Source organism: Myxine glutinosa, chromosome 4, assembly GCF_964187855.1.
Source record: "Myxine glutinosa chromosome 4, kmMyxGlut1.1, whole genome shotgun sequence".
NCBI lineage: Eukaryota > Metazoa > Chordata > Myxini > Myxiniformes > Myxinidae > Myxine > Myxine glutinosa.
The window spans coordinates 150103207-150129858 of NC_136264.1; the positions used below are offsets into that span (position 1 = coordinate 150103207).

General features: G+C 46.8%; 2 protein-coding genes across 2 annotated transcripts in view; one reads left to right on the plus strand and one right to left on the minus strand.

Annotated features, from left to right (window-relative positions):
* The first annotated feature begins 351 nt into the window (after positions 1–351).
* On the plus strand, positions 352–19571 carry LOC137425393 (uncharacterized). The gene is made up of 4 exons (XM_078776609.1): positions 352–376; positions 1694–1823; positions 17372–17579; positions 18302–19571. The coding sequence occupies exon 4, from the start codon at positions 18364–18366 to the stop codon at positions 19006–19008; it is 645 nt and encodes a 214-aa protein (XP_078632735.1). The 5' UTR covers positions 352–376; positions 1694–1823; positions 17372–17579; positions 18302–18363; the 3' UTR covers positions 19009–19571.
* LOC137425386 (fish-egg lectin-like) overlaps positions 18120–26652 on the minus strand; it is a 55633-nt gene continuing 47100 nt past the window's right edge. Inside the window, exon 5 of the mRNA XM_068113788.2 lies at positions 18120–19782. Coding sequence (XP_067969889.2) covers positions 19650–19782 — 133 coding nt within the window. The 3' untranslated portion in view covers positions 18120–19649. The remainder of the gene's footprint in view (positions 19783–26652) is intronic.

Below are 26652 nucleotides of genomic sequence, written 5' to 3' on the forward strand. Positions count from 1 at the left end.
CCGCTGCCGGAAGCGTACAGACCAACGTGGCCGGAACGGAACCGTTCGGCAAGCCGCTTGGCAAGCCGCTCGTTGAGCTGGGCAACGCACAAGCGAGCGAGCTGAACGTCTCGGCCTGGACAAGACGTCTGCGCTTGACGTCGACCAGGAGCCCATTAGCGCACAGGAAGTCCGCGCCAAGCAGTGCCATGGGCACGTCAGCGGTGACGAACGTCCATCGGAAAACCTGCCCTCCGAACCGCAGAGAGAGGCAGCGTTTTCCGTACGTACGGATGGGCGTCCCGTTCGCGGCAAGCAGCGCGGGGCCCCCACCCGCGGCGTGCTTGTCTGACGTGCCGGCGGGAACGACACTCACCTGCGCTCCCGTGTCGCACAGGTAACGGCGCCCAGAGAAGGTGTCCGTTATGAACAGCAGGCTGCTCGAACGGCCGGCGCTCATATATTAGGCTGAACAAACTACATCATTTGCGTAGTTTGAGCGTAATTATTAGTCTCGCCCATTCCCAAAGAGACGGTCGATGGTGGACAGCAGACGGCAGGCTGTAGAGTAGATGGTAGACTGAGTGTGAATGTGTCTGCACACAGTCCAACTTTAATATTTACATTTGATTACGTGTTGCCACGTGAATGGGATTCCCATGTCTGTAGTTACAAGTTTGGGTCATTCGATCAAGATCAGGTTATTTAAATGTTCGTAAAACATTTACAAGATTGTTGTTTACAGATGTAAGAGAAAAGTTAATCAGGAGTGCAACATGACAATGATGGGCCAAATGGCCTCATTTCCATGTTAAAGGTTGTACAGGATCTTGCGACCATGAATTCAACTCAGAGTAGTCCCACGGAGACCGAGGACCCATTGTGTATTGATTTCCATTTCTGCATGCTGTAGTGAGCACCATGAAGGCTACAGCCGGAAGAGCTTTTTATTACCCAGACCAACCATCATAAGAATAATAGCAACTCGTCACATCTTAAGAATAACTACATCTGTCCGTATTGCCTCATAACATGATATGAGCGGGGTGAAATGGTATGTAGCAGTGACCACTACTGGCACCAAGATGCTCTCTTGGTGTCCTTTGTAAAGAGTAGCTGAGCTATTGCGGGCACCATGGCCAAAATACAAATTCCTACCCTCACCTATGGAGGGCACCGCATCAGCGGCACAGCCGTGCCCTCAGCCAATGATGCTATCCTGCAGCCTTGTGCTGTACGTGCAAGAAGAAGAGGAATGAATTTGTATGAACACCGTTTGTGAGAATATAATTTTTTTACATCTGAAGGTGGACAGTTTTCATCCCTGTTTGTCTGTCTGTCTGTGTCTGACTGTGAGCAGGATATCTCAAAAGTTATGGACGGATTCGGACGAAACTTGGTGGACAGGTTGGGTGTGTGACAAGGGCGAATTGATTCGATTTTGGTGAAGATGCGTATCCGGATACAAGGATTTTTAAAGTGATTCTTTACAATTGAGAGATAAGGCCAATAACGATATTTAAAAACGTTGTGGACGAGTTATGTCAAAACTTAGTGGATGAGTTTGATAGATGAGAAGAACAAGCTGATTCAATTTTGGTTCAGGTCCTCGTACAGATCTGACCTAACTGTCGGATACACAATGTAAACTGTTCCGCCTGGCGGAGGTATGTGTTCTACCGAGTGCCGTACTTGTTTTATTAATGTGTTTCAGATACGGCGAGATCGTAAACGTGAATTTGGTTCGTGACAAAAAAACTGGGAAGCAGAAGGGATTCGTATTCATCTGCTATGAAGATCAGAGAAGCACCATCTTGGCTGTGGATAACTTGAATGGCATCAAGGTATCTCTGCCGTTCCTTATTCTCATGAATGTGTCAGCAGGAAACACGAGCCCCATTAACTTTATGGCGTCTTGTACATCCGTGCTCAAGTTTTGGTCTTCATTTAAATTTTCATGCTTATCTTTGAACTAGATGGCAGTTATTACCCTCGCCAGATAAGTGTATTGAATTTGAGTCAGTTTGTCTGTTTGTTTGTCTGTCTGTTTGTTTGTCCGCACAGAATAAATATGATTTTCTCTGCAACCGCTGGTCCGATTGACAGGAAATTTTCACCATGGGTGCAGTCCTCCTGTAGAATTTTTTAAATGATAATTATGACGTCATAGGTCACGTGGTATGGGTGCCATATTGGAAAAACCGAAAATGATTGCACCTCTATATCTCCAAAAGCGCTGCATATAAAAAAAACGAGACATGGCTCATTGTAAAGAACACTCCATGGGGAATAACATATGTTAATGATTATGTCATTGAGGCCTGGTGTTGGCTTAGCGATTAGGGTGCCAGCTTGGGATCCTAGGATCCTGGGTTTGAATCCCGGTTGATTGCTGAATTAACGCCAGGGGGGTTGACTCAGCCTGTCATCCTTCCGAGGTCGGCAAATTGAGTACCAGTTCACTGGTAATTCCTTGTGTGTGGCAAGAGGCAACTAACGGTTGGCGGCAGGAAGGGCATCCGGCCGTAAAATATTGCTTCAAAAAGGGGACTATGGTGCCCGAAAAAGGCCAACCCCTGCTCTGCGGGGAAAAATGGCCTCTAAAGGTGGTTCTAATGATGACGTCATAGGTGCCTCCATTATGATGTCATAATTTGACAAGTACAAAACTTCATCCGATGAAGATGAAATTTTTTGAGTGTCATCTCGGCATAAATTGGTGGAGAAAAAAATAATGACGTCATCGGTCACATGGTTCGGTCGCCATATTTGTTTTAACACAAAAGCCTTAAAAACCACTAAAACCACTAAAAACACATCCTGGCGAGGCTCTGCAATCTCTGATTGCTCTTTCTTGTTTACTCATTGCAAACGGCCAGGGTGAAATTGGTTGTCAGCAGGTTTTGGTTGTTTTAGCACATTTGTCTAGTAATGTTAAAATGCTAATTGTGGCTTACCCAATAATTAGGCAACCATCCAGCTTGATCCGTAACAACAGGAAAATGGTTGTCTCTTGTTCCTCAGCAATGCTGGTCTCTGTCTTCCACCGCCTCCTTTCTGGTCTTGCACCTCTGCTCTTTCTGTGCTCTGTCCCCAATTCAGCCCCCCTCTCTCCGGCCACAGGTTTCTGCAGGACTTACAAGATCTGCCAACAACATCCTTGTGAAACTCCCAAAATCCAGAATCAATGCTTGCTCACCTCCACTCATTCGTTCCTCTTTTTCCGCACATGTGGCATCAACTTCCACATTCTTCACTCGCATTCTTTCCTCCAGGTCAAGACAGCTACTGACCACCATTTCAGATAATCCCCAATCCAAAACCACGATCTTTTGTAGCCCCATTAACCCTCCGCCAGCCCACCTTTTTCCAAGTTTACAGTTTTTCCTTCCTGAGAGTTTGCTTCTGTATCCATCTTGTCCACCTACCATCACCTTCTTTATTCCCAACATCCCTTGTTACTCCAAGTAGGCATCTAATTAGTCCCTCATCCCTGCTGTTGGTGTGACCCCTCTCTCTTTCTTTTTACTGGCCCTTTTGCTGTGTTCCTTCCGTTATATGATCCGTTCTATGTTATTTTTTTTGCCAAGACCAAGCTTTATTTTTTGACAGTTTTTTGACACCTTTTAACATGAAATATTGGACAGGATATAACAGTAACACCTGGGCGAAGATGTAACCTAAAAACACGACAAATCCAGTTTGGAAAAATTAGCTTTAGTAAGATGGAAACTGGAGCTGCAGATTCCATCAGCATGTGGAAAAACTCAAAATCTCTCTTCCTGTTTATTCATTCCCATGCTCCTATGTTGCATATTGCAAATATTTACTCAGAATTCCATGACAATTGAAGTTTTCATTTGTACCTACAAGTGATACGTATGCAGCATACACATTAGAAATTTCATGCAGGTGTCACGGTTTCTACGTCCGCTGTTCAATAAGAACGTAGGACAAACGCCTTGAGAATATGAGCCGTTTTTATTATGGAGCCGTTACACATGTGCGGGAGATAGGAGGGCACGAAACTGGCCGTCCTTTCTCGAAATATATTTCCCAGTGAGCTTCATTTATAAGCAGGCAAGAACAATATTGTAAGTGTTTTTCCTCCAAGAGTATGCCACGCACCCATAGTGCCACGCATACAATCTTGAAGGTCAGATTCCAACACGGAATGGCCTGTTCTCCTGAAAAACCCACAATGTGTTTTAAAATCTTCAGACAAGCAGAGAGAAACACAGACCAGCTTTGTGGTCAGAACAACAAATGCAAGATAAAAAAAAGATCACAGTGCATGACATATGCATCCTCAGCAGACTAATGAGAAAAGGTTTGATGAAGCAACCATCAGCTCCCACATTCCTTTCTCCTGTTCAGATATTAAATAATAAAACATTTTAAAAATATTATAGAACATGGAATCCCATTAACATTTCAGATCTGCAACGAAGACGTCTGGTCCGATGTAGATGTGCTCCACTAGAGGGTGACCAACTCCCCTGCGGAACTGGCTCCCTCCATCTTGCACAAACGCGGTCCTTGCAGATATTCGAGGTTAATATAGGTCCATGCTCATGAGAGCCCGCACATGTTGTTGTTCTGGGGAATACATAATGTCATCAATCTCCTGTATCATCTGCTCCTGTTTAGAGTACAGAGCATGGCAATTTAAGAAAAAGACAGAGACTTCCTTTGTGTCAAAGTCATCCATGGACGTGCGCTCAGAGGGATCCGGAGTAACAGGTGGATATTGCGGTTCCTCGTCGTCGTTTTTGTCCTCTTTCTCGTTCGCTTGTAGTTGAGCCAACAGAGACTTAGAACTAGGAAAAAATCTCTCAAGACACAGGCGAAGAAAATATTTCATTATAAACACAGCAAAGACAAGGCTTACGATTATCGTAAGTCCCCATAAAATCCAAGATAATATGGTGTACCCAAGGCTACCAAACCATCCAGAAAGCCAATTTGTTATACCCAGATCCTCCCGGGAAATTCTATCCACCTGTAGTCTCCTGCTCGTCTCCCTCAGTCGGTTAATGGCCTTGTTTACTCCTAACGGATTCGGGATCCAAGTGCAACATTTTCCCTTGATCACCCCACATACCCCTCCACGTTCCGCCAAGAGGATGTCGAGCGCTACCTGGTTCTGCATCACCATGGTCCACATTTCTACCACAGTATCTAACAATTCCTTATGGGCCTGTAGGGTATCATTGGCAACTCTTTCTAGGGCTAAAGCAATTTTGTCTATCCTATAGCTATTCATAATGACTCCTGTTCCCGCGAGGAAGAATCCCAATGCTTTCTCCCATCCATGTCCAAAAAGAGTAGTCTTTTTGTCTCGGTCCCACATTGCCCTCCCGGACCCTTCCCGGAGAGATGTCGAGGCTATCTAAAAGGAGGATTTCAGGAATTACTGAACCTAGATAGCATGTCCCCTTCCAGTCATCAGGCAGATACGGGTATGCTTTATCTCCACAAACAAACATCGTCCCATGTGGAGAAACCATGTGGTTTGAAAGGCATTTCATACCCTCTGAATCCCCCTTCTTGGGAACAGTAGAAAAAATAACAGCTGGTAGGGTAGTTGTATTATCTTGCAACCCCACCTGAACAGTCATTGCTCCCTTTGAAGACCTTGGTTTTCTCCCAGGTAAGACAATGTTGCATTCAGAAACTCCCATCTCAGTTTTTCCCCTCCCTTGGATGCAAACCACACCTGTTCGTTTTTCTACCCAATCTGGTTTAGGACGAGTTACCCTGTCCTGAATCATCGGGACATATCCAAATTTACGAGTGCATTCGGCATCATTCCTTATCCCTGTCCTTTTTACAGTGGTTCTAATACAGGTGTTTCCCAATGGAGCCGAGCATAAATCATTAAGTGACAATGGGATAACTTTCATCTTGATACCCGTGGAGGTGCTCTCTGGCATTGGCATACAAGACCAGCAATTTGTGCGAGTCTGTGCCGCCACTACTTCCCTAGCCACTCCCCAGTCGGTATTTGATTCTCCAGGTTCTCCCCTTATCACTTCGCTATGATCCACTGGCTGATACCCCTTGATGGTTATTTTTACCTGGTAGGTTTGTCCCACACACGTTTCTCTGCAAGTTTTATGTTTAACCAGGCACCTCAAATTCTGTGCTTGTTTAGCTTGGTCATAAATCGAGGTTATTAAAGCGTAATTTTTAGTTCCCCGTTTATATCCTGTTTTCTTAGTTTTTCTTTTTTTCCACCGACTGATAGAAAAATACTTCAGTACCACTTCCCATTTGCCTTTTATTTTCCGAGACCATTGTACTATGCGGACAGGGATTGGAGACAAACAACAACAACATGCATTTTAAAGGCCATTTTCCCTGCTAGAGCGGGGGTTAGCCTTGCGGTCCCCATGACAATCTTCTCCATTTTGCCCTATTTTCTGCATCTCTCCTTGTTAACCCCCTTGCCCGCATTTCTTCTTCCACCATCTTTAGCCAAGTCTTTCTCGGTCTTCCCCGTCTTCTACTTCCTTCTACATTCATTTCCATCACTCTTCTCAACCAGTCACTTTCATCCTTCCTCAACACATGACCAAACCATCTCAACCTGTTCCTCTTCACAGCATCAATCACAGGCTCGATTCCCATCATCTTTCGCAATTCATCATTTGTCTTCCTCTCTCTCAACGATACTCCGCACATCCGTCGAACCATTCGCATTTCCACCCTTTCCAACCTTCGTTGCTGCTCTACGTTCATTACCCATGTCTCGCTCCCATAAATCATAACACTTCTCACACATGCAGCATACACCTTTCCCTTCAGCTTCAACGACACTCCCCTCATCATCAGCACGCCACTCACTTCCCGAAACTTTTTCCATGCACATCTCACTCGAGCAACCGTTGCCGAGTCTGATCCACCTTCTCCATTCAGCATGTCTCCGAGGTAGCAAAATGTTTTCACACCTTCCAGCTTCACGCCGTCTCCAAGATCCAACTCAACATTTCCTCCATCTGCAGCTCCCTCTGTGCACACCTTACATTTGAATGTAGCTGCCACCCTGGTTAATGACCCTCTCAGACCAATACATTTTTGATGAACCCACTCAGCGCACATTGTACACTGAATGGAGTTCACTCCGACACCCTTCCTACACACAGCACAGGGCCACTTCCCAGTTCTTTCCACCTCACCACATGCTTTACCACTTGCCATCACCTTCGTCTTTCCGATATTCACCTTCAGACCTTTTGTCTCCATACATTCCTTCCACGTGTTCATCTTTTCCTTCAGTCCATCCATACTTTCCGCAATCAACACCAGATCATCTGCATACAACAACTCCCACGGTAAACCCTCCTTTACGTTCTGAGCCAGCACCTCCATCACAGCTACAAATAGTAGTGGACTTAGTACCGACCCCTGATGCACTCCCACCTTCACCTCAAACTCACCACTGTTCCCGTCCTTCGTCCTTACAGCTGTGCGCGCTCTTTTGTACATTGCCATCACTACTCTGATCAACCATTCCTCCACTCCTAACTTCCTCAATGCCCATGTCAATACTTTGCGTGGAACCCGATCGAATGCTTTCTCCAGATCAACAAACCCAAGAAACAACTTCTTCCTCTTCTCCATGTACTTCTCCTGCAACTGCCTCACAATGAAAAGCGCATCTGTCGTTCCTCTTCCTGGCATAAATCCAAACTGCATTTCGTCGATCTTCACTTTCTTCCTTATCCTCCTCTCCAACACCCTTTCCAATACCTTCATTCCATGCTCCAATAACTTTATCGCTCGGTACGAGCCACACTCCAGAGGGTCACCTTTCCCCTTGTATAGAGGGACGAGGGTACTCAGTTCCCAACCCACTGGAATGCGGCCTTCTTTCACCACCAGATTACAGATCTCTGTCATTCTCTTCACACCCCAACTTCCTGCTGCCTTCAACATATCTCCCACAACTCCCGTCGGCCCTCCCGCTTTTCTACCCTTCATTGCTTTTATCGCTTCCTCAACTTCCTTCTCAGTTATCTTCTCTGCCGGTCCTAAAACTGGGTTACTCTCTATGTTGCCATCCCATTCATTCTCTGTATTCAACAGCATTTCCATATATCTTTTCCATCTTCCTTTAATTACATCTGGGTCGACAACGATTTGTCTCACTTCATCCTTCAAGCAGCTCACCCCCATCACATCACACCTCTCTTTCGCTATCTGCTTTGCAATCCTGAATACTGCTTTCTGACCCTCTTCCGAATCCAAGCGTTCTCCGAACATTTTCCTACATGCCTCCTGCGCCTTTGCTACCTCTTTCTTTGCAGCCTTCCTGGCTGCCTTATAACTTTCATGCTCTGCTGTTTCTGCTCCCGTACCCTTCGCCTTCTGCCACTCCTTGAACTTCTTCCTCTTCTCGTCAATCCTCTTTCCAACTTCATCATCCCACCACCATGTTTCCGAGTGCCTCGGTGGTCGTTTTGTCCATCCACATACCTCACCAACGGCTCCCAACAGACTAGCTTTCATTGACATCCAACCACTTTCAAGCTCAACCACATCATCCTCGACCCTACTCAGCCTCTCTTTTAATGCCTCCCTTACTGTCACCTCTTTCAACCTCCACACCTTCATTCTCGGTTGGTACTTCACCCGCCGAGCTCTCCTCGCACCTTACACCCTTACGTCGCAGACAACCAAGTGGTGCTGTGAAACAGCCTCCTCCCCCGGGATCACCTTTGTGTCTCGGAGGTGCCCCCTATCTCGCCTACGCACCATCAGGTAGTCAACGGTTGTCGTCGACCCACCTGACGTGTATGTAACAAGCTTATTATCCTCTTTCTGGAACTGAGTATTACAAATCAACAAATCAGCTCCATCAGCAAACTCCAAAATCCTTTCACCTTCTCCATTTCTCACACCATATCCGTAACCCCCATGAACTCCGTCAAAACCATCCATACTCCTTCCCACATGTCCATTTAGGTCTCCTCCTACCACAACAACTTCCTCATCTTTCACGTTTTCCATCAGCTTCTCTATCGCACACCAGAACTTGTCCTTCTCTTCATCGCTCCGACCAACCTGCGGAGCATATCCCGAGATGACGTTCATCAAGAGCTTTCCAATCATCATTTTCACCATCATCAACCTATCACTCACTCTAGTCACACTCACCACACTGTCTACAAACTCCTCAGAAAACAGGACACCAACACCATTCACGCCCTCCAGGCACCCTTGCCACACAAACTTGTATTTCTGTCCCTGCCTACCCTTCACCATTCTCACACCACTTCCCTTCCATCTCGTCTCTTGCACACAACATATGTCCACTCTTCTTCTGACCAATACTTCCACCACTTCTCCTGATCTCCCTGTCATTGTCCCTACATTCCATGTCCCAAACCTCAGAAACCGATCTCCACTTCAGGCTGTACCCTGCCCATATGTAGTTGTAATTGTCATGGTTCTCTTTTTGAGGCAATGTTTTTATGGCCGGATGCCCTTCCTGACGCCAACCCTCTTAGTCGCCTCTTACGACACGCAGGGATACGGCGTACCTATTCTTATCCAGGGTACACACTGGGAAACGTTTAAAACATGGAAATCCTGGAGGGGGGGGGGGGGGGGGGATCACCGCTGCGGTTTAAACATATTTAAATAAATATTTAAACAAAACCATGAAAACAATCTGGGAAAAGTCTCTAAGTGAGAACGTGGATTTGAGAAAGCAGGAGCAGAGGTGAAAGAACAAACGAGAATATAGGGGGCGGGGCACAAGTCGAGACAAGGAGGCCGCACGAGACACCAGGCCGCACGAGGCGCGGACAAAGAAACGACTAATTACACACAAACTTGCAACAACTACAAAACCAAAACCAAATAGAAACACACAATAACACATACACAACAAAATACGCAGCGGAAATTTGACAAAGAAACGAACGGGAAAACACTCAAACTTTGATGCCGTGGAGAGATCAAAGCAAGCCCCGTCGCTCGAGGGACCGGAAGCTAATGATTGGAGATTGGAGAGACAGTCAAAATTCCACTTCTTATGTTTCTGTCACTAATGCATGGGATTTCTATTTTCTGCCCATTGTCAATCATTATAGAGGGGGGCACCATGGGAACTAATGCTCCCGCTTTCCTTTTTAGGGGGTCTACTCCGTTACTAAAATACTTGGGGTCATTTAACCCTCTTTTTAGTCTTGCAGGTTGGTGTGATGTCTGGGGTCCTCTACTCCCATGTCCATTTAAGGCTTCACTGAGTACTCTTGGTGTCCCCATCAGAACTAGCAGCAACGTCTGCATCCCCCTCGGTCCCATTGTGTTGGGGTTGTGTAGGGCCCTGGTTGAGTGCGGGTACGTCTAGAGAAGTGGCTTCCTGGGGGTGCGTCTCTGGTGATACTCACCTTTGGCAGTGAGATGCGTGTATCCAGGAGGTCTTTTCTCGACACTTCACAGCAGTGTATGTGACCAACAGCACCTGGTATAGGCCAGTCCGCCTTTCCTGGAGGCTGTGCTTCCTTCTGAAATTCTTTATTATCACAAGGTTGCCTGACTCGAAGGGATGGCACGGCCGGGCCACTGGTTCCGGCAGAGCTTCTTTCACCTGTGAATGGAAACTGTTGACAGTTCTCATTCGTTCTGTGCAAAAGGTCAGCACATTATCATCCAGGTGATGAATATTTTGTAAATCGGTCATAGCTGGCACCGTTACTGCCAGCCGCATAGGACATCCCATCATAATTTCATGTGGACTCAGGCCCATGTGTCTATTTGCTGTTGAGGGCATGGCCATGAGAGCAAGAGGCAATGCCTGCAGCCATTTAAGTCCTGTGTCCTCACATATTTTTGTCAGTCTAGACTTCAAGATAGCATTCTGACGTTCCACGGCGCCCGCCGATTGTGGATGGTAAGCGCAGTGGAATACTTGTTGTATCCGTAGGGCTTTGCATAGCTCTTTGACTATCTCTGCTGTGAAATGTGTTCCCTGGTCGGCGGTCGCTTGATATTATGCACGGGATGCCGAATCTGCAAATAAAGTCACGCACGAGATGTTTTACCACCGCGGTGGCATCACACCTATGAGTAGCTTAAGCTTCTGTCCACTTGGAAAACATAACAACAATCAAGAGTATATATTTGTATTTTAGTGGCTGCATCTGCACGTAGTCAATTTGCAAATGGACAAACGGTGCCCATGGCATAGGATGTGCGGCATTTTGAAAACGTCTCTGTGAGGGTCCCACATTGTGATGTTGACAAATTGCACACTTTCGGCATATTTCCGCAGCTACTGTTGTGATACCTGGAGCATACCATGAGTGTAAGATCTCCTTTACTACCCCCTCTTTGCACACGTGGCCATTATTATGCGCCACGCGTGCGATCCATGGAAGCAATGCTTTTGGTGCTACGGTGCGGCCCTGGCGATCGATCCATACATCATTGTCTTGCTGCGTGCACCCTTGTTGCAGCCATCCCAGCATTTCCCTATTTTCCACTGCCGCTTGTAGATTGACAATGTCCTGCACAGAAGGGGGTTACTGTTTTTGTTATGAGCGGGACGAGGTGTGGCAGGCGAACCCTGGGATTTTGTTCGTACGTGGCTCTCTTGACCGCTCGGTGTGCACGGTCATTACCTTGGGAGATTAGTGACCCCTGTTGGCGTGAGTGTGCCTTGCATTTTACAACTGCGAGTGCACTAGGTTCCTATATTGCTTGAAGTAAGGCTGCGATCAGGTTACCGTGTTTTACAGGTGAACCCGCTGAGGTGAGAAACCCTCTCATTTCCCATATTTTTCCTGAGTTGTGTGCGACGCCCCAGGCATAGGCAGAGTCTGTGTAAATTGTGGCGGAGCGTCTCGCAGCCATTTTACATGCGTGCATAAGCGTTATTAGTTCGGCTTGCTGGGCAGAATGCCGTGGTGGAAGTGCATGGGCCTCGATTGTTTCCCAATGGTCGCACACAGCATACCCTGAAAGCAAGCAATCATCCTGGGGATGGCTTGAAGAGCCGCCGACGTAATATGTCAATTCTGCGTTCGGAAGCGCTTCGTCCTTCAAGTCTGGTCTCGACACGGAAACCGAATCCACGAGCTGCAGACAGTCGTGTGGAGTCCCCTCACCTGGTAGGGGAAGGAGAGACGCCGGGTTCAGTGTGTTACATCTTTCAACAGTTATGTTAGTGGCTGACAAGAGTGTTAGTTCACTGATGACGGACCTCGCTGCGGTGAGATGTTGCGTCTTCGCTTGTATTATGAGCGCACTAACGTTTTGGGCTACTCTGACTACCAGGGGGGCTCCCCAAAACAAGGTCGGACGAATGAGTAACTGCGTATACCGCCGCTGCTACTGCACGGAGGCATGATGGCTGTCCTCTGCATACCGGGTCGAGTTGGCTACTGTAATACGCTATGGGATACATTTTGTCGCCATGTTTTTGCGCCAATACCGCTTGTGCAAAACCTTCCCATTCGTGCACGTATAGGTAGAAGGTTTTGTCATGGTCGGGCAAGCCTAAGGCGGGTGCTGTGGACAGCGAACCTTTCAGTCCAGCGAATGCATTTTCCATTGCTGCTGACCATTCGACTTGCAATGGCGTGCTGTCTTTTGAAGCATCATATAACGGGCGGGCCAGTACTGCATAATCTGGGATCCATGTCCGACAGTACCCAGTGATGCCCAAGAATCTTCGGGGGCCCTTTTTGTTGTTGGTCTCAGAATTGCGGAAATAGTTTTCACGCGTTTTGTTGTCAGCGTCTGTTTACCCTTCTCAATAGAATGTCCAAGGTACTCCACCCGGGTTTTACACAGCTGTAATTTGTCGTAATTCACCTTGTGGCCTCTGTCGGCCAGCGCACAGAGGAGGGTCACTGAATCAGTCAGACATTTTTGCTCTTGTTTATTACACAGTAATAAGTCGTCCACATACTGTACCAGTGTCGACCCTTCTGCGAGGACTACGTCCATCAAGTCTTTGTGTAGGGCCCGCGAGAACAGTGTAGGGCTGTCGGCAAATCCTTGGGGCAGACGGGTCCATGTGTATTGTTGTGCCTCATAGGTAAAAGCGAACAGGTGTTGTGATTCCTGGCTTAGAGGGATGGAGGAAAATGCTGAACATAGATCAATTACCGTGAAAAACTCAGCATCTGGCGGGATGGATGCCATGATAGTGGCTGGATTAGGTACTACGGGGGCAATTCTGACAATACACTTATTTAATGCTCGCAAATCCTGAACACAGCGCCAGCTCGATTTTCCCGGTTTGCGGACCGGTAACATGGGAGTGTTACATGAACTAACGTTCGGGATTAAAATTCCCTGTTCAAGCAATGAATTCAACACAGGTAATATACCTTTCCGAGCCTCCTCACGAATTGGGTATTGGTTCACTCTCGGGAGAGCCGCTCCTGGCTGCAATGTGACGGTTACCGGGTCTGCGCTTGTCATTTTTCCCACGTCATTGGGATGTCTGGTCCACAGGTTAGCTGGCACCTGGTGCAAAGCCTGGTCGTGGAGTCGGCCGCCTTCTCTCCACCGCGTGTCCTTACACTCAATTTCCACTCTCTCAAATATTGTGGGTACATCGATGTGCGGCTGTTCCCACATGAAGCCCTGTTGATTGCGCACATGGTGCCAGTTACATTCCAACATGACCCCTTGGTAATCCCTTGGAATGTTTTTCAACCGAGTTATCATGGGTCCAATGTCCTTTGCCTCGAATCCCTGACTTACTCAGAGTGTTAGATGAGGAGTGACGTCATTTGGCAATTTAGCGAGGTCCCTTTGGTCTTGCGTCATCTGTACTTCCAACCCTACCCCCTCTCTTCCTATCCAAAGGTCTGTGACCACTATATGGGTGATTTCTCCAAGGCGAGAATGCACCTGATTTTCAAATTGTTCGTCGTTGCCAAGTTTGTCATAATAGCAAGTACAGTGAAGGGTCTCTTTCCATCCGTGTACATTCCATCCATGGGCCATTACCCAGGTCTTCAATTCGACTGAAACCTCAAGCGTGTCCCAGTGCGTTCGAGTGGTGACTAACACTTGATTGTCCGTGCATCTCCACCAGTACACTACCGGATTTTTTTGCATTAATAGCAGTAGAACTAGATCTCGCTGGGAGTGTCGTATGTCCAAAAACACCCCTCCCGGAGTACATCGTACAGTGCATCCCATCTGACAAAACAAATCTCTCCCCAAAAGGTTACGTGGGGAGTTCTCCGCTAGTAAAAAGGCATGTCTCATAGATAGAGGTCCGCATTGCACTGCCAATTCCTGACTCGGGGGTATTTTTTCCACCCTCCCTGACACCCCCACCACCGAGACCCTTTCTGTTGAAATGGGGATCCCTCCCGAGTCTGACCCCTTAAGTGTCGAGCGAGCCGCCCCTGTGTCGACGGGAAACTTACAGCATTTTCCATCTATTACCAATGACGTGGAGGGATCTGAAATGGGGTCATTGGTTAGGGAGGGGTCGAGGGGCTTCTCGCTTGCATCATGTCAAGATTGGGTTCTGGGGTTGTCTTGTTTATCGAATCGGCCCAGGTTGCGCCGGTCCTCATTCGAAGGTCGTTGACCACCCCTTCGGCCCTCGCTCCTACGTCCTTTTAGATATGGACAATCTCTTTTCCAATGTCCTTCTTCCCCGCAATGAAAACATCCATTAACAGCCTTACCTGGGCGGCCGTTGTCCGCATCTTTTTCATCCTCCCATCCACCAGAGGAGCGCTGATTCTCCACACAGGGTGGGGGCCTTGCCCAACCCTGGTTAGGTTCGAACTCGCGTACTGGGGCACTGGCCTCTTTCCAATATACAGGAAACTCGACTTCTTGATGCCGATGGATTGCTCCCCGAACTAACATTTGATAAGCCTCCTGTTTAATCTCTTTAGCAGCGTCTGTATCCGCAGTGCACGATTGGTGGCATTGCATGGCCGAAGCCAGATTCTGTGCCGTGGTTTGCCCCGCCCATCCCAAAATAGCAGCTTTCAATCGTTTCTTAATTCCTGGGCGAAGTCCTACAAAAGAAGTTATTGAGTAATTGATCTGGTGGGCCCTCGATTCCTGGGGCCCCCCATATGTGCTCATTATTGTTTTAAGTCGAGTCAAAAATTCCTCTGGATCTTCTCCAGCCTTTTGTTCACAATGCGTGATTTTTCCCCAGTCTACATAATTCGGTCGGACTTCATGGACAGCGTCTATCAGCCGACCCAAGCGAGCTGAGTAGTCTCCTTCTGTCTCGTTACTTGGTGGAGCCATCTGCCATCCAACAGTTGCCTTTACCTTTCTCCATATCTTTTCTGGGAGGACACGGTCCATCATAATGCCCACATCCAAATGTGTCGGTTGATGAGTGAGCACGAATTCATACAGGTGTTGTCTTAACCTATCTGGGTCATCGAGGCATCCCCGAAGAATGGCTGACATGGACTGTAAGTCTACTTCGTTCCATGCCCGGTGTACGTATCTGGGAGGTAGCTCTCCTCGTTGTGCCGTTGCTGCACGGCCTGCGTCCGTCATGATCATCGGGGCTATAGTTTGTGGCCTATGATCTGTGTTCGGTCTTGTCCCTATCAATTGAGCATACAATCCCACTTAGGGATCTGGTCTGTACACAGCCTGATGTTGAGAGAGGGCCCCGCTCTCTTCCCCAGGCCCTGTCGCCTTATTGTTTTCCTGCGTCACTATCATTTGTTTCTGTAACACAGATATCTGTTTTTTAGTCATCTCGAGTTTGCCTTTAAAACCTGTGCATTTTGAGTCCATCTCTCGTTTGGCACATTCTTCCAGCTATTGGCTGAAAGCCTCCCAGTCATTCCCATTATGCTTTTTCCCTTCATCTCTCTTTTTTAGAGCTTTCCTTAGATTAGTCAACTGTGATCTTTGGAATGTCCCTTCAGTGGGAAACGCGGCCCTTTGTCCCACGGTCAGTCTGACCCACTCATGTACGTATTGTACACAAACTTCCGCAAAAGTCTCCAACATATATCCCACCGGAGTACCTGAAGATGAACGACCGGGTATCCTGGGTTGCCCATTCTGGTTTCCCTTTTTTTTTTAAACCTTATTTCCCTTTTAGTGACGTCGCTACAGAAAATAAACCTTATTTTCCTTTTTGTGAGGTCACTACAGAATATTTACTGTAGTCCTTAGTCACAAGTTTTCTCTTTCCTTCAAGGTCCCACTTTGATTTCTTTTTTTTACACCTGAGGTCGCACCTCCCTTATTCACTGTAGTCCTTAGTCACAGGTTTCTCTTTCCTTCAACGTCCCACCTTGATTTCCTTTTGCACCTTCATACCTAAGATCCCATCTTAGTTTTTTAAAATTTGTCCTGCTCCGCATAAAACGGCTCAATCCCAGTTCAGATCCGCGCAAAACAATGGAAAGGGTTCGTGTTTGCCTGGAAATGACAGCACGTTGTTCCTGAGAGAAATTAAAAGGTCTCTCACCTTTTGCTAAGTCGTGGGTACGGTACCCTTGAGACAATTGCTGCCACCTCAAGATGTCATCTGTCCCCTTGTCCACAGCCATGGTCGAATCCGAGTCACGGCACCAAAATGTCGGGATTCGTTGTCCGCTGTTCAATAAGAACGTAGGACAAACGCCTTGAGAATATGAGCCGTTTTTATTACGGAGCCGTTACACACGTGCGGGAGATGGGAGGGCACGAAACTGGCCGTCTTTTCTCAAAATATATTTTCCAGTGAGCTTGATTTATGAGCAGGCAAGAACAATATTGTAAGTGTTTTTCCTCCAAGAGTACGCCACGCACCCATAGTTCCATGCATACAATCTTGAAGGCCAGATTCCAACACGGAATGGCCTGTTCTCCTGAAAAACCCACAATGTGTTTTAAAATCTTCAGATAAGCAGAGAGAAACACAGACCAGCTTTGTGGTCAGAACAACAAATGCAAGATAAAAAAAGATCACAGAGCATGACATATGCATCCTCAGCAGACTAATGAGAAAAGGTTTGATAAAGCAACCATCAGCTCCAACACAGGCAAAACCAACAGAAAGGTAACCCTTTTTTCCTGTTGTTAATTCGTTCATTTCCTTTGGACAAACAGCTGACATATCATTCAATCAACAGAGATTTGTTTATATATAATGGACCATTGTATGCATTCTCCAATTCTTATTCCATAATCCCAATGATGTTAATCACATGACCACCCAGCTTGTGGATTATAGAAACCTTTGCTGTGTTATGTTGTTTGCCATTTTCCTTTGCTTTCCCCATTTATATTCCCTTTCTTTCCTCCACTCTCCACCCCCGCCACCCCCGCCCCTCTCACCCCTGCCCCGAACATGGATTCCTTTCAGTGTCGTCTTTTTCCTGAATGTACTTTTAACTTTTGGCTTCTTCCAATTTTCCTTGCACTTCAGATAAAAGGTCGTACCCTGCGAGTCGATCACGTTTCGAACTACCGGCCACCGAAGGACACAGAAGCTACAGATGCTGTCACAAATGCTCTTCACGAGTTGGGTTGTGGACCCCCAGTTATTCAAGCTTCTAGGTCGTCTGTTCACAACATCCTCCAGAATCCACAAAGCTCAGATTCATTGGCGTCCACTTCCAAGGAAAGCAAGAAAGGTTTCTTCTTTGTTATTTACATTTTAGCCTTTCTTTTCTTTGCATTGTACAGTAAAACCTCACTCAGCTAGATTATATGGCAATTGACCTATTCCTGATGTACACATTGCCGGCTTGCTGCAGAAATAACACCGACATGCCTTAAGTCCGAAATTTGATGTGTAATGCTGCAGTTCACCCAATGAGGAAGGCTGTGGTTGGCTGGGGTGGGATTTGAGCGTGAAAATATCGGAGATGTGCTGATTCATCATTTTCACAAACTGAACCTCCTTTCACTCCTCATGCAATGCTTTGAGTTGCAGCTTAAGAAATGCAATGAGGGGGGCATTTTGAGTCAAAACAGGAGCACAGCAGGGAAAAGAGGAGTCACATCCAGCAATCTGATAGTTACGACATAACAGTGCACACTGAATCCTGCAAGTATTACGCTAAACACAATAGGAGCAATACTATGGCAAATAGGGCGACCAAAGAAACACAGTGTACTGGACTATTACATGCAAACCACTTTGTTATTCCACACTCGTGTGTATTCTTCCAAACTTTTCCAGCACACTTTTATTGGACGCTTTTCAACTTGCTACAAATATGTGAGATCTGAAGTCAGGCTAAGTGAGGTTTTACTATCTTATTAACTTCCTCTCTGATCCAATGAATCATATACCAAGCCCAATACCTCATTCATTTTGCAACATGAGCTTTTTATTGTTATTCTTTTGCAGAGAAGAAAAAACTGAAGAAGGAAAAGCACAAAAAAGAGAAAAAAGAAAAGAAAAATAAGAAAATGAAAGAGGAGGAGGAAACCGACAGAATGAATAAACGAAGCGGTCAGATATCTATGAATGTAGAAGAACGTTGTACAGTTTGGCAACCTGTTGAGATGAAAAATGAAAAAGTCGATCCGGATCACAGTCAGCATCTGGGACGTAAAGAGCTAGGACGAGAGGGGGAGGAGAGGAGATTCCAGGAAGAAGAGAGGATAAAAATGGAGATGGACAGAGGAAGTGGAAAGAACAGTCGGGCAATATGTAGAAAGGATTTTACGGAGAGGGCTCGTGATACGGAGGGTAGAAAAGGGCGGGAGAACAGTAGAGGTGAGAATTCAAGAGGAAAGGGGGGTATCCGAGAGGAAGTTTGGGAGAGTTACAGGTCAAAAGAGAGGGTGAAAGAGAAATTTACAAGAAGAATGGAGGATTTGCGAGAGAGAGAGTTTAGCAGAAGTAGGGAGAGGCGTACACATGTCGAAAGAGACGAGAAGAGAGTTTGGAACAGGGATCAAGGCACGGAGCAGGCGTTGAAAATGTTCAGATATAGTGATGAACATTATCAGAGAGATGTTGGAAGAGATGTCACAAGGGAAAAGCATCGAGAGGTGGAGAAAACCCATATTTGGGTCAGAGAGAAGGAAAAGGTAAGTAGAAGAGAGTAACCTGTACACTGCCATTGAATTGATGTGGTGAAAGTGATAGAATGGGATCACTGCTGTAGTTTCTTTAGCATAGCCAAGACAAAGATCATTTTTGGATGGCCTAAATGAATGGTGTTTTGAGCCGTGGTTGCCTTGTTGGACCGGTCTGGCTCAACACAACTCAGATGAAGATGTACATTGTTCCAGATACAATTTCGACATTTTGAGCAAAGATTATGCATTAATTTATTAATCTGAGATATCCGTCTCAGGAACTCAGTCTTCAGAGTTTTTTGCAATGCTTCCTGTTTTGGAGAACATAACTTGTACATTTTTTTCTTTTCCTCAAACACAATTCTTTTGAGAATCCAGCATTTCATTTTTGCGAACTCTTCTGACATGTTCTCATTGCCAAAGAGTATTTCACCTTTGGTGATTGTCATCAAGAATTGGCTCATAGATAAGGAGTATTGAAAACATTCTTTAGAAATGGAGAAAGATGTATAATGCAAATGTGTTAAAAATAATCAAACAAGTCAATCTTCTGAGCTTTTCAAAACAAATAAAACCGAGTTCATAAAGCATGCTATTGATTATAAGATCATTGCAAGTGTCTGTTAAACATTGTTGAGAAGGGTAATTAGACAAGAAACAACATGATGCTAGACATTGCAGAGCATAATTGTGCCTTCGACAGTTACGAGCCACAGAAGATCGCCATCCACCGACACTGATGTGATTTTCTTTTCCGGGAGAAGAGGTTCCAATGTTGGGATGCTCGTCCTTACTCCAATGCTGAGAGGAAGAAAAAAATGCAACAAGTAAAGGGAGGTGGTGGAAGTTTCACATATAATTATCTATCTCTCATAGTCATATTAATGTCACGTGATTTAATTATCCTTTTAATGGGAAGACATGTATTACATCAGAAAATGTAATGTTCTAATTTTGGTAAATAATCGAGTTGGAAATTGTGGGGTTAAAAAGAAACATCCCCAGTGCTTAATCAAAGAAAAAACATGCTGGGGAAACCATTTTCAATCTGGAGCTGAAAGAAAAAAAATTTCTAAAACCAAAAATTCCACTTTGACATTATGGGGTATTATCTGTTGATTAAGTGGCCAAAAAAAGTCAATTTAATCCATTTAAAATTCAGGCTGTAACACAACAAAATGTGAAAAATGTCTCGGGGTGTGAATACTTTCTGAAGCACTGCAGCTGGAGGAGTTATGGTTACCTCCACCACCGAAATTGGACGGGGATTATGTTTCCACTCCTGTTTGTTGCGAAATCGAAGATTCACAAGTATATTGGTTGGTCTGGTCTGTTATCCGATTTGTCTGTCTGTCTGTATGTATGTTAATCACCACCTACTAATGTACTCTTATCTTCACAAAACTTAACCACCTAATAGAGGTATTCACAAGCTTTGCAACCTATTGTTTTGAGGTCAATATCTAAATTGTCAAGATCACAGGTGGACACACTTGTTTTAGGCTTTGTCAATTGATCTGAGGTTGCCTTCAGTCAGATTTGCCTTCCCGGAAGAGAAGGCAAGTTATTTGAAAGCAACTGCCTCACCACAGGATTGTGTGTACCAGGGTTGAGAGGACAGGAATGATAACTGCAGATGACATGGTATAAATCCATACATAAGCGAAAGCAAGCTTGTGTGGAAGGATTCCCAGGCAGTATTAATAGGAGGAGAGGTGGAAATGAAGGACCAGTCTTGACATGAGAGGACAGCTTGTAGTCCCTGCCAGTCAGCTCGATTCAATTGCCAGACTCTGGCTAGTGCCGGAGAGCTGCCTCAGTGCCGCAGAGAGATATTGACTCTCACCAGCACATGATCAAATTAACCTATTGGAACAGGAGACACGAGTTGGAAAATTTGTCATTTCCAAGGCTGGAAGGGAGGATTTGCCATTGGGAGCAATACAGGTTGAAAAATTCACTGATTGGGTAAGGTCCATTTAGTCACAGAAGTCCTCTTCTGCAATGCCATGGCTGGTTGAAGAGGTTCCAACACCCAGCCGATTGGCATAGTGACAGTTGAAGTCACTGCCAATGAGGAATAGAGTTGGGATGGTTGATTATAAGATCATCCATGTTGGCAGAGATGGAGATGTAAATAGAGTCAGTTATCCCTGTTAGGACAGTACAGCAAAAATGAGAAACACGTGGTTGAATTACGGAGGGGAAATGCAGCCAAAGGTACTCCTGGGGATCAGGACAGGGAAGGATAGTACAGGGATGGGAAAATGGGGTTTAGACATAAACTGCAACTCCGCCACCGAAACGGGGTTTAGGCCTATCGAGACAGAAAAGATGAAACGCTGGAGGAGACACTGAGGAATCACAGACATCCTGTGGGAAGAAGGATTCTGTTACGCAGATAATGTCGGGTTTACCAGTTGCAGCTTTCATTGAGAGATCTGTCAAATTGGAGTGAAGATCTTGCATGTTGTAGGTTCACAGAGTTTATGGTTGGGGAAGAAGGTGATGTTGGTAGGGAGTGGGAAAGAGAGGGGAGGCGGGAGTATGTGGAATGGAACGTGGAGTGAGCATAGAGAGGATAAGAAGCAGAGAGGGGGTGGGATGTTGTGGAAGCGGAGAGGGGCGGGACGTTGAGGAAGCGGAGAGGGGGTGGGACTTTGTGGAAGCGGAGAGGGGCGGGACGTTGTGGAAGCGGAGAGGGGCGGGACATTATGGAAGCGGAGAGGGGCGGGACGTTGTGGAAGCGGAGAGGGGGCGGGACGTTGTGGAAGCGGAGAGGGGGCGGGACGTTGTGGAAGTGGAGAGGGGGCGGGACGTTGTGGAAGTGGAGAGGGGACGGGACGTTGTGGAAGCGGAGAGGGGGTGGGACGTAGTGGAAGCGGTAAGGGGCGGGACGTTGTGGAAGCGGAGAGGGGGCGGGACGTTGTGGAAGCAGAGAGGGGGCGGCACGCATGGGGAAAAGATGGGAGTGGGGAAGCAGGGGGTGAAGAGAGGTGCTGGGATGCAGCGGGTGAGGAGAGGGGCTGAGACACACAGGCGGTGAGGGGAGGGGCCGGGACATACAGGCGGTGAGGGGAGGGGCCGGGACATACAGGCGGTGAGGGGAGGGGCCGGGACATACAGGCGGTGAGGAGAGGGGCCGGGACACAGGTGGTGAGGAGAGGGGCCCGGACACAGGTGGTGGGGAGAGGGGCCCGGACACATAGGCAGTGAGGGGAGGGGCGGGACACAGGTAGTGAGGAGAGGGGCCGGGACACTGGGGAAGGAGAGAGAATGGGTGTGGGGAAAGCAAAGAGGGGTTAGGGTGTGAAGGAAGCAAGGGGTGGGTAGGGCATCGAGGAAGTAAGAAGGGGGAAGGGCACGGGGTGAATGGACATGTGATCGGGGGATTCTGAGCATAGGTGGGGGTGGCAGAGCCAGGAGTAGAGTCGCTATATTTGAGGAATAACGACAACTTAATTTTAAGCCATTGTGTTTCCATCGAGTGCCTCCGCCCATTGTGCTGAAGTGTAATGTGTTAGTTTTTTCATCAAGCTTCCTTTCTCTGTGCCCAAAAGGAAGATTATATTACTGTCATGCTTTTTTTTTTCGCTCAATGGGAATGTAGTTCCAGGGAGCTTATGGATGCCGCATCATCAGTCCGTAAACACTTACAACTTTCTCTCTGAAACTGCTGATGGGATTGTGACCAAACTTGGCTAAAATGATATATGGTATTGTTATGAATTTTGGGGTAGGGGAATATCTAGATTTAGGTGGATCTGCATAGGTAGGTGTCCGACTGTCGTGATAGGAAACCTCACCTGTAATTTCTGTGTTTAGCCCGGTTTGTCGGATCAGGCATGTGCCTGTGATCATACAAGGATGATCGTGTGATAAATAGTTCTAGGGACTAAGATAATTCCCCTGTGCGTCAGACCTGGTGATCATACCTGTGTCCCTTATGGCAATGCACTCTTGTAGACAATAGATAGGCCCATTAGTGCACCACATTAATTAAATCCCCCCCTTACAATGACTGACCATAAAAACTGACTGGAAGAGACAGGCAGGAGGCGGCCGCGTACAACGGCGGTGAGGTGCCGGGACGCAGCAGGTGAGGAGAGGGGCTGGGACAGACAGGCAGTGAGGGGAGGGGCGGGACACACAGGCGGTGAGGAGAGGTGCTTGGACACACAGGCGGTGAGGGGAGGGGCCGAGACACACAGGCGGTGAGGAGAGGGGCCGGGACTGATTGGGTAAGGTTGGAAAGTTCACTGATTGGGTAAGGCCCATTTAGTCATAGGAGTCCTCTTCTGCAATGCCATGACTGGTTGAAGAGGTTCCAACACCCAGCCGAACGGCATCGTGACAGTTGAAGTCACCGCCAACGAGGAATAGAGTTGGGATGGTTGATTATAAGATCATCCATGTTGGCAGAGACGGAGATGTAAATAGTCAGTTATCCCTGTTAGGACAGTACAGCAAATAGAGAAACACATGGTTGAATTACAGAGGGGAAATGCAGCCAAAGGTACTCCTGGGGGTCAGGAGAGGGAAGGATAGTACAGGGATGGGAAAATGCGGTTTAGACATGGAAGAGCCAATCAAGAGCCATGGAAGACAAACATTGTGTAGGCGGGCAATAGCCACGCCCAGAGGGGCTCTTGATTGGCCAGGGGGAGGGGCGAGCAACAAACACCACACAGATTGGCAGAGTAGGGGAGGACGTACGATTGGTCAAAGGAAGGGCAGAGAGCTTCTCTGTGATTGAGGGTGAGAAAGGTAAAGGAGCGACACACTGATTGGCCACCAACTGATGAGACCACGGCCAATCAGTGCGGAAGGTGCGAACGAACAACCAAGAAGCTACGCACTGGTTGGGGGGCAAGCGCCGGTGACGAAAAAGGGCGCGAAAGGCGACAAGTGAGCGACGCACTGGTTGGAGGGGAAGCGAGCTGACGTCAGAAGACCGCCAGTAAAACCGGTTGCTCGCCGGCATTTTGCTCTCTTCCCTTGGCCTTCTTGTTCCTGGATTCTTCCTGCCTGGACCTCCCTTCTGCCCGTGATTTTCGTCTCCATTTGGACCTCCTCCCTGTTCGCCTTTCATTCCTGATTGGACATGTTCTTGCCTCTGGACGTTGGAGAGATGGTGGAGCGACGATCGTGCGAGCGGGGCTTGCCGGGCGGCGTGACTAGCGGAGTGCGCAGACGAGGCGGACTGAGGCCTACTTTCCGCCAGGCACGGAGCCGCGTCCGGTCACGAGTTTGGGCCTGGATGACAGCAGACAGTTAAGAAGCACCACACAAACCCCAAACACGACGATTCTTTTATTTAATTATTTCCCTTGTCTTGTCTTGTATGTGAGGTGAGGTGTGCGGGATCCCAACCTAGGTTTTAGTTTTATCATCGCGTTTCCCTGTCCCGATAGTTATTTTAAATAAACCCTTTTATTATTTTCTGTTCTATCCAAAATCCCGTGTTCGTGTGAGTTCAATTGTTTTCAGGTCGAAGACATCAGGCCGTGAAGGTAAGTCGGCACTGTTCATTCCGTCTCGCGTATGATCCGCCATCAATTGGATTGAATAAACGCCTCCATTAAAGCTAGATTCCATCCATGGTGGACGCTCGGTTTTAATTGAGCCAACCACAGGACAGTATGTTGTGTTCACGGCATTAAAAAAAATCAGGGTCTAAGGCGGCCTACCAGGGGTCAAAGTGGGTCTTGGTCGATCCCCCAAAATATGATTTTTTGTTTGTTTGTTTAAGTCTTATTATTACGTATTATGATTCTAGATGCTGCCCTGTCTTGGAGTAACCATTGAAATTGGTTTAAAATACCGTGATAGTTTAAAATACCTTTCGTCGGTGGAGTATACTGCTTTTATCTCCCAGGTTAGTGCCCAGGGGTACTGCTCCTATTTTTTGTTTTGTTCCTCCAATGCAGTGTTTCCCAACCGTTTTCTGATCGAGTACCACTTGGAGGTCCCGTACCGTCGCCGCGTACCACCTGGTTTCAGAAAAACTCAATCCGCGTACCACCTGGTTCCAGAAAAACTCAATTCGATAAGATATCAGGCTTATTTCAATTTAATGTGAGGGCTGCATCTGTTTCTTCTCCACCAGCTGGTCGATGCGGGGCATAACTTTGCTCACAGCACATCGGAAATCATGAAATATATCAGAAATCAGAAATAAAAAAATTATCAGGCCAAATCATTTTTTTAAAAGGTTGTCGCGAACCACCTGGAAGGCCCTCGCGTACCACTAGTGGTACGTGTACCACAGGTTGGGAAACACTGCTCCAATGCATCAGAATAAGATTTACCTTAAAATAGATTATTAGTGTCAAATGAAATGTAGCACGTGAGTAAAGGTTCACACTGATGAGTGCCTAATTTGAGATGTGCAGCGCGAACGAGTAGGAGAAACACATAGGTTGTGACAGAATTCAGAAATTTGAAAAGAATTGGAAAAAGGAAAGTGAAATATAGACACGAGGCACACCATCCACGCCAGATGTGCACGCCATCAAGAGAGTAGAGAATTTGAAAAGATAACAATTGTGAGTGAAAAAGATAAAGAGCTTGAGTTTGATTGATTGTGTGGTTTCACTGAATGCAGGACTTTGGCTGCTCGGCAAGGTCGCATGCAGGTCGACATGGCACAAGGCTGATAGTCGCAGACGAATGTCCGCGATGGGTGGGACCACGGTTTAGGACCCAAGGCACCCCGAGAGCGACACCTGGTTGATGTTCCGACACTACGCTAGTGCAGAAAACTAGAGGTGCTGTGCAAACAAAATATCAAATAATTTGCATTTGCAATTCCAGACCGGTAGTTTAGCGGATTCCAGACGGTAGTAATGCACCATTCCGAATGACTTAGCGTACAGGGAGTTAAAAACGAAAAGGGAGGAGGATGGTATGTTCACGACACTAGAGGGATTCCACAAGACGCGATAGGCCGACGACCGAAGGGGGCTGGAGGAGGATATTCGACAAGACGAGATCGTCCTCGTTCGAGGACAGCTTAACTTGGACAGAGCGACACAGAATGTTGAAGGAGCTCTTCAACAGCTGGGGTGGCAATGGAGTAATACCCCCACAAGCGAGGATCCGAATCGTGCCGATAGAACGATTTGGTTGTCGTATTGGGCGTATTGCATGTTTTAGATGTTAAACTTTTATCCCCATGGATACTCTCTGATGTAGGGCTGTCAACCGATCCGAGACCGGGACGAAATCCCGGCGGTTTCGGCTTTCGAGACGGTCCCGAGATAAATTGATTGACGCAATTTCTCGGTAAAAAAATCCCGGTTAAAATTCCAACTTCTTGCAGATATTTTCCATAATAGAGGCATTTATTGAGCCTTGCTTTCATTACTCTGCTTCTGCACAAGCATCATTGTTCGAAAGTGCAGCTGAACTGACACAAACGATGATAGATAAAGTAAACTCACTGTTCCAGGATTTTCCCCTCGTCAACAAACAATGCACTGCAAACGAATCCGGATCTTCACCAACATCTAATCATGTCGTCCTTGTCACACACGCTGCATCTCCACAAAATTTCGTCCGAATCCGTCCACAACTTTTTGAGATATTGTGTTCACAAACAAACGGACAAACAGACAGGAGTGAAAACATAACCTCCATCCACCTTTGGTGGCGGAGGTAACGACATCA

What these genes read in the sequence shown, in the direction of transcription:
- LOC137425393 (XM_078776609.1), top strand. Translation starts at nt 18,364, where the DNA reads ATGAAAGAGGAGGAGGAAACCGACAGAATGAATAAACGAAGCGGTCAG.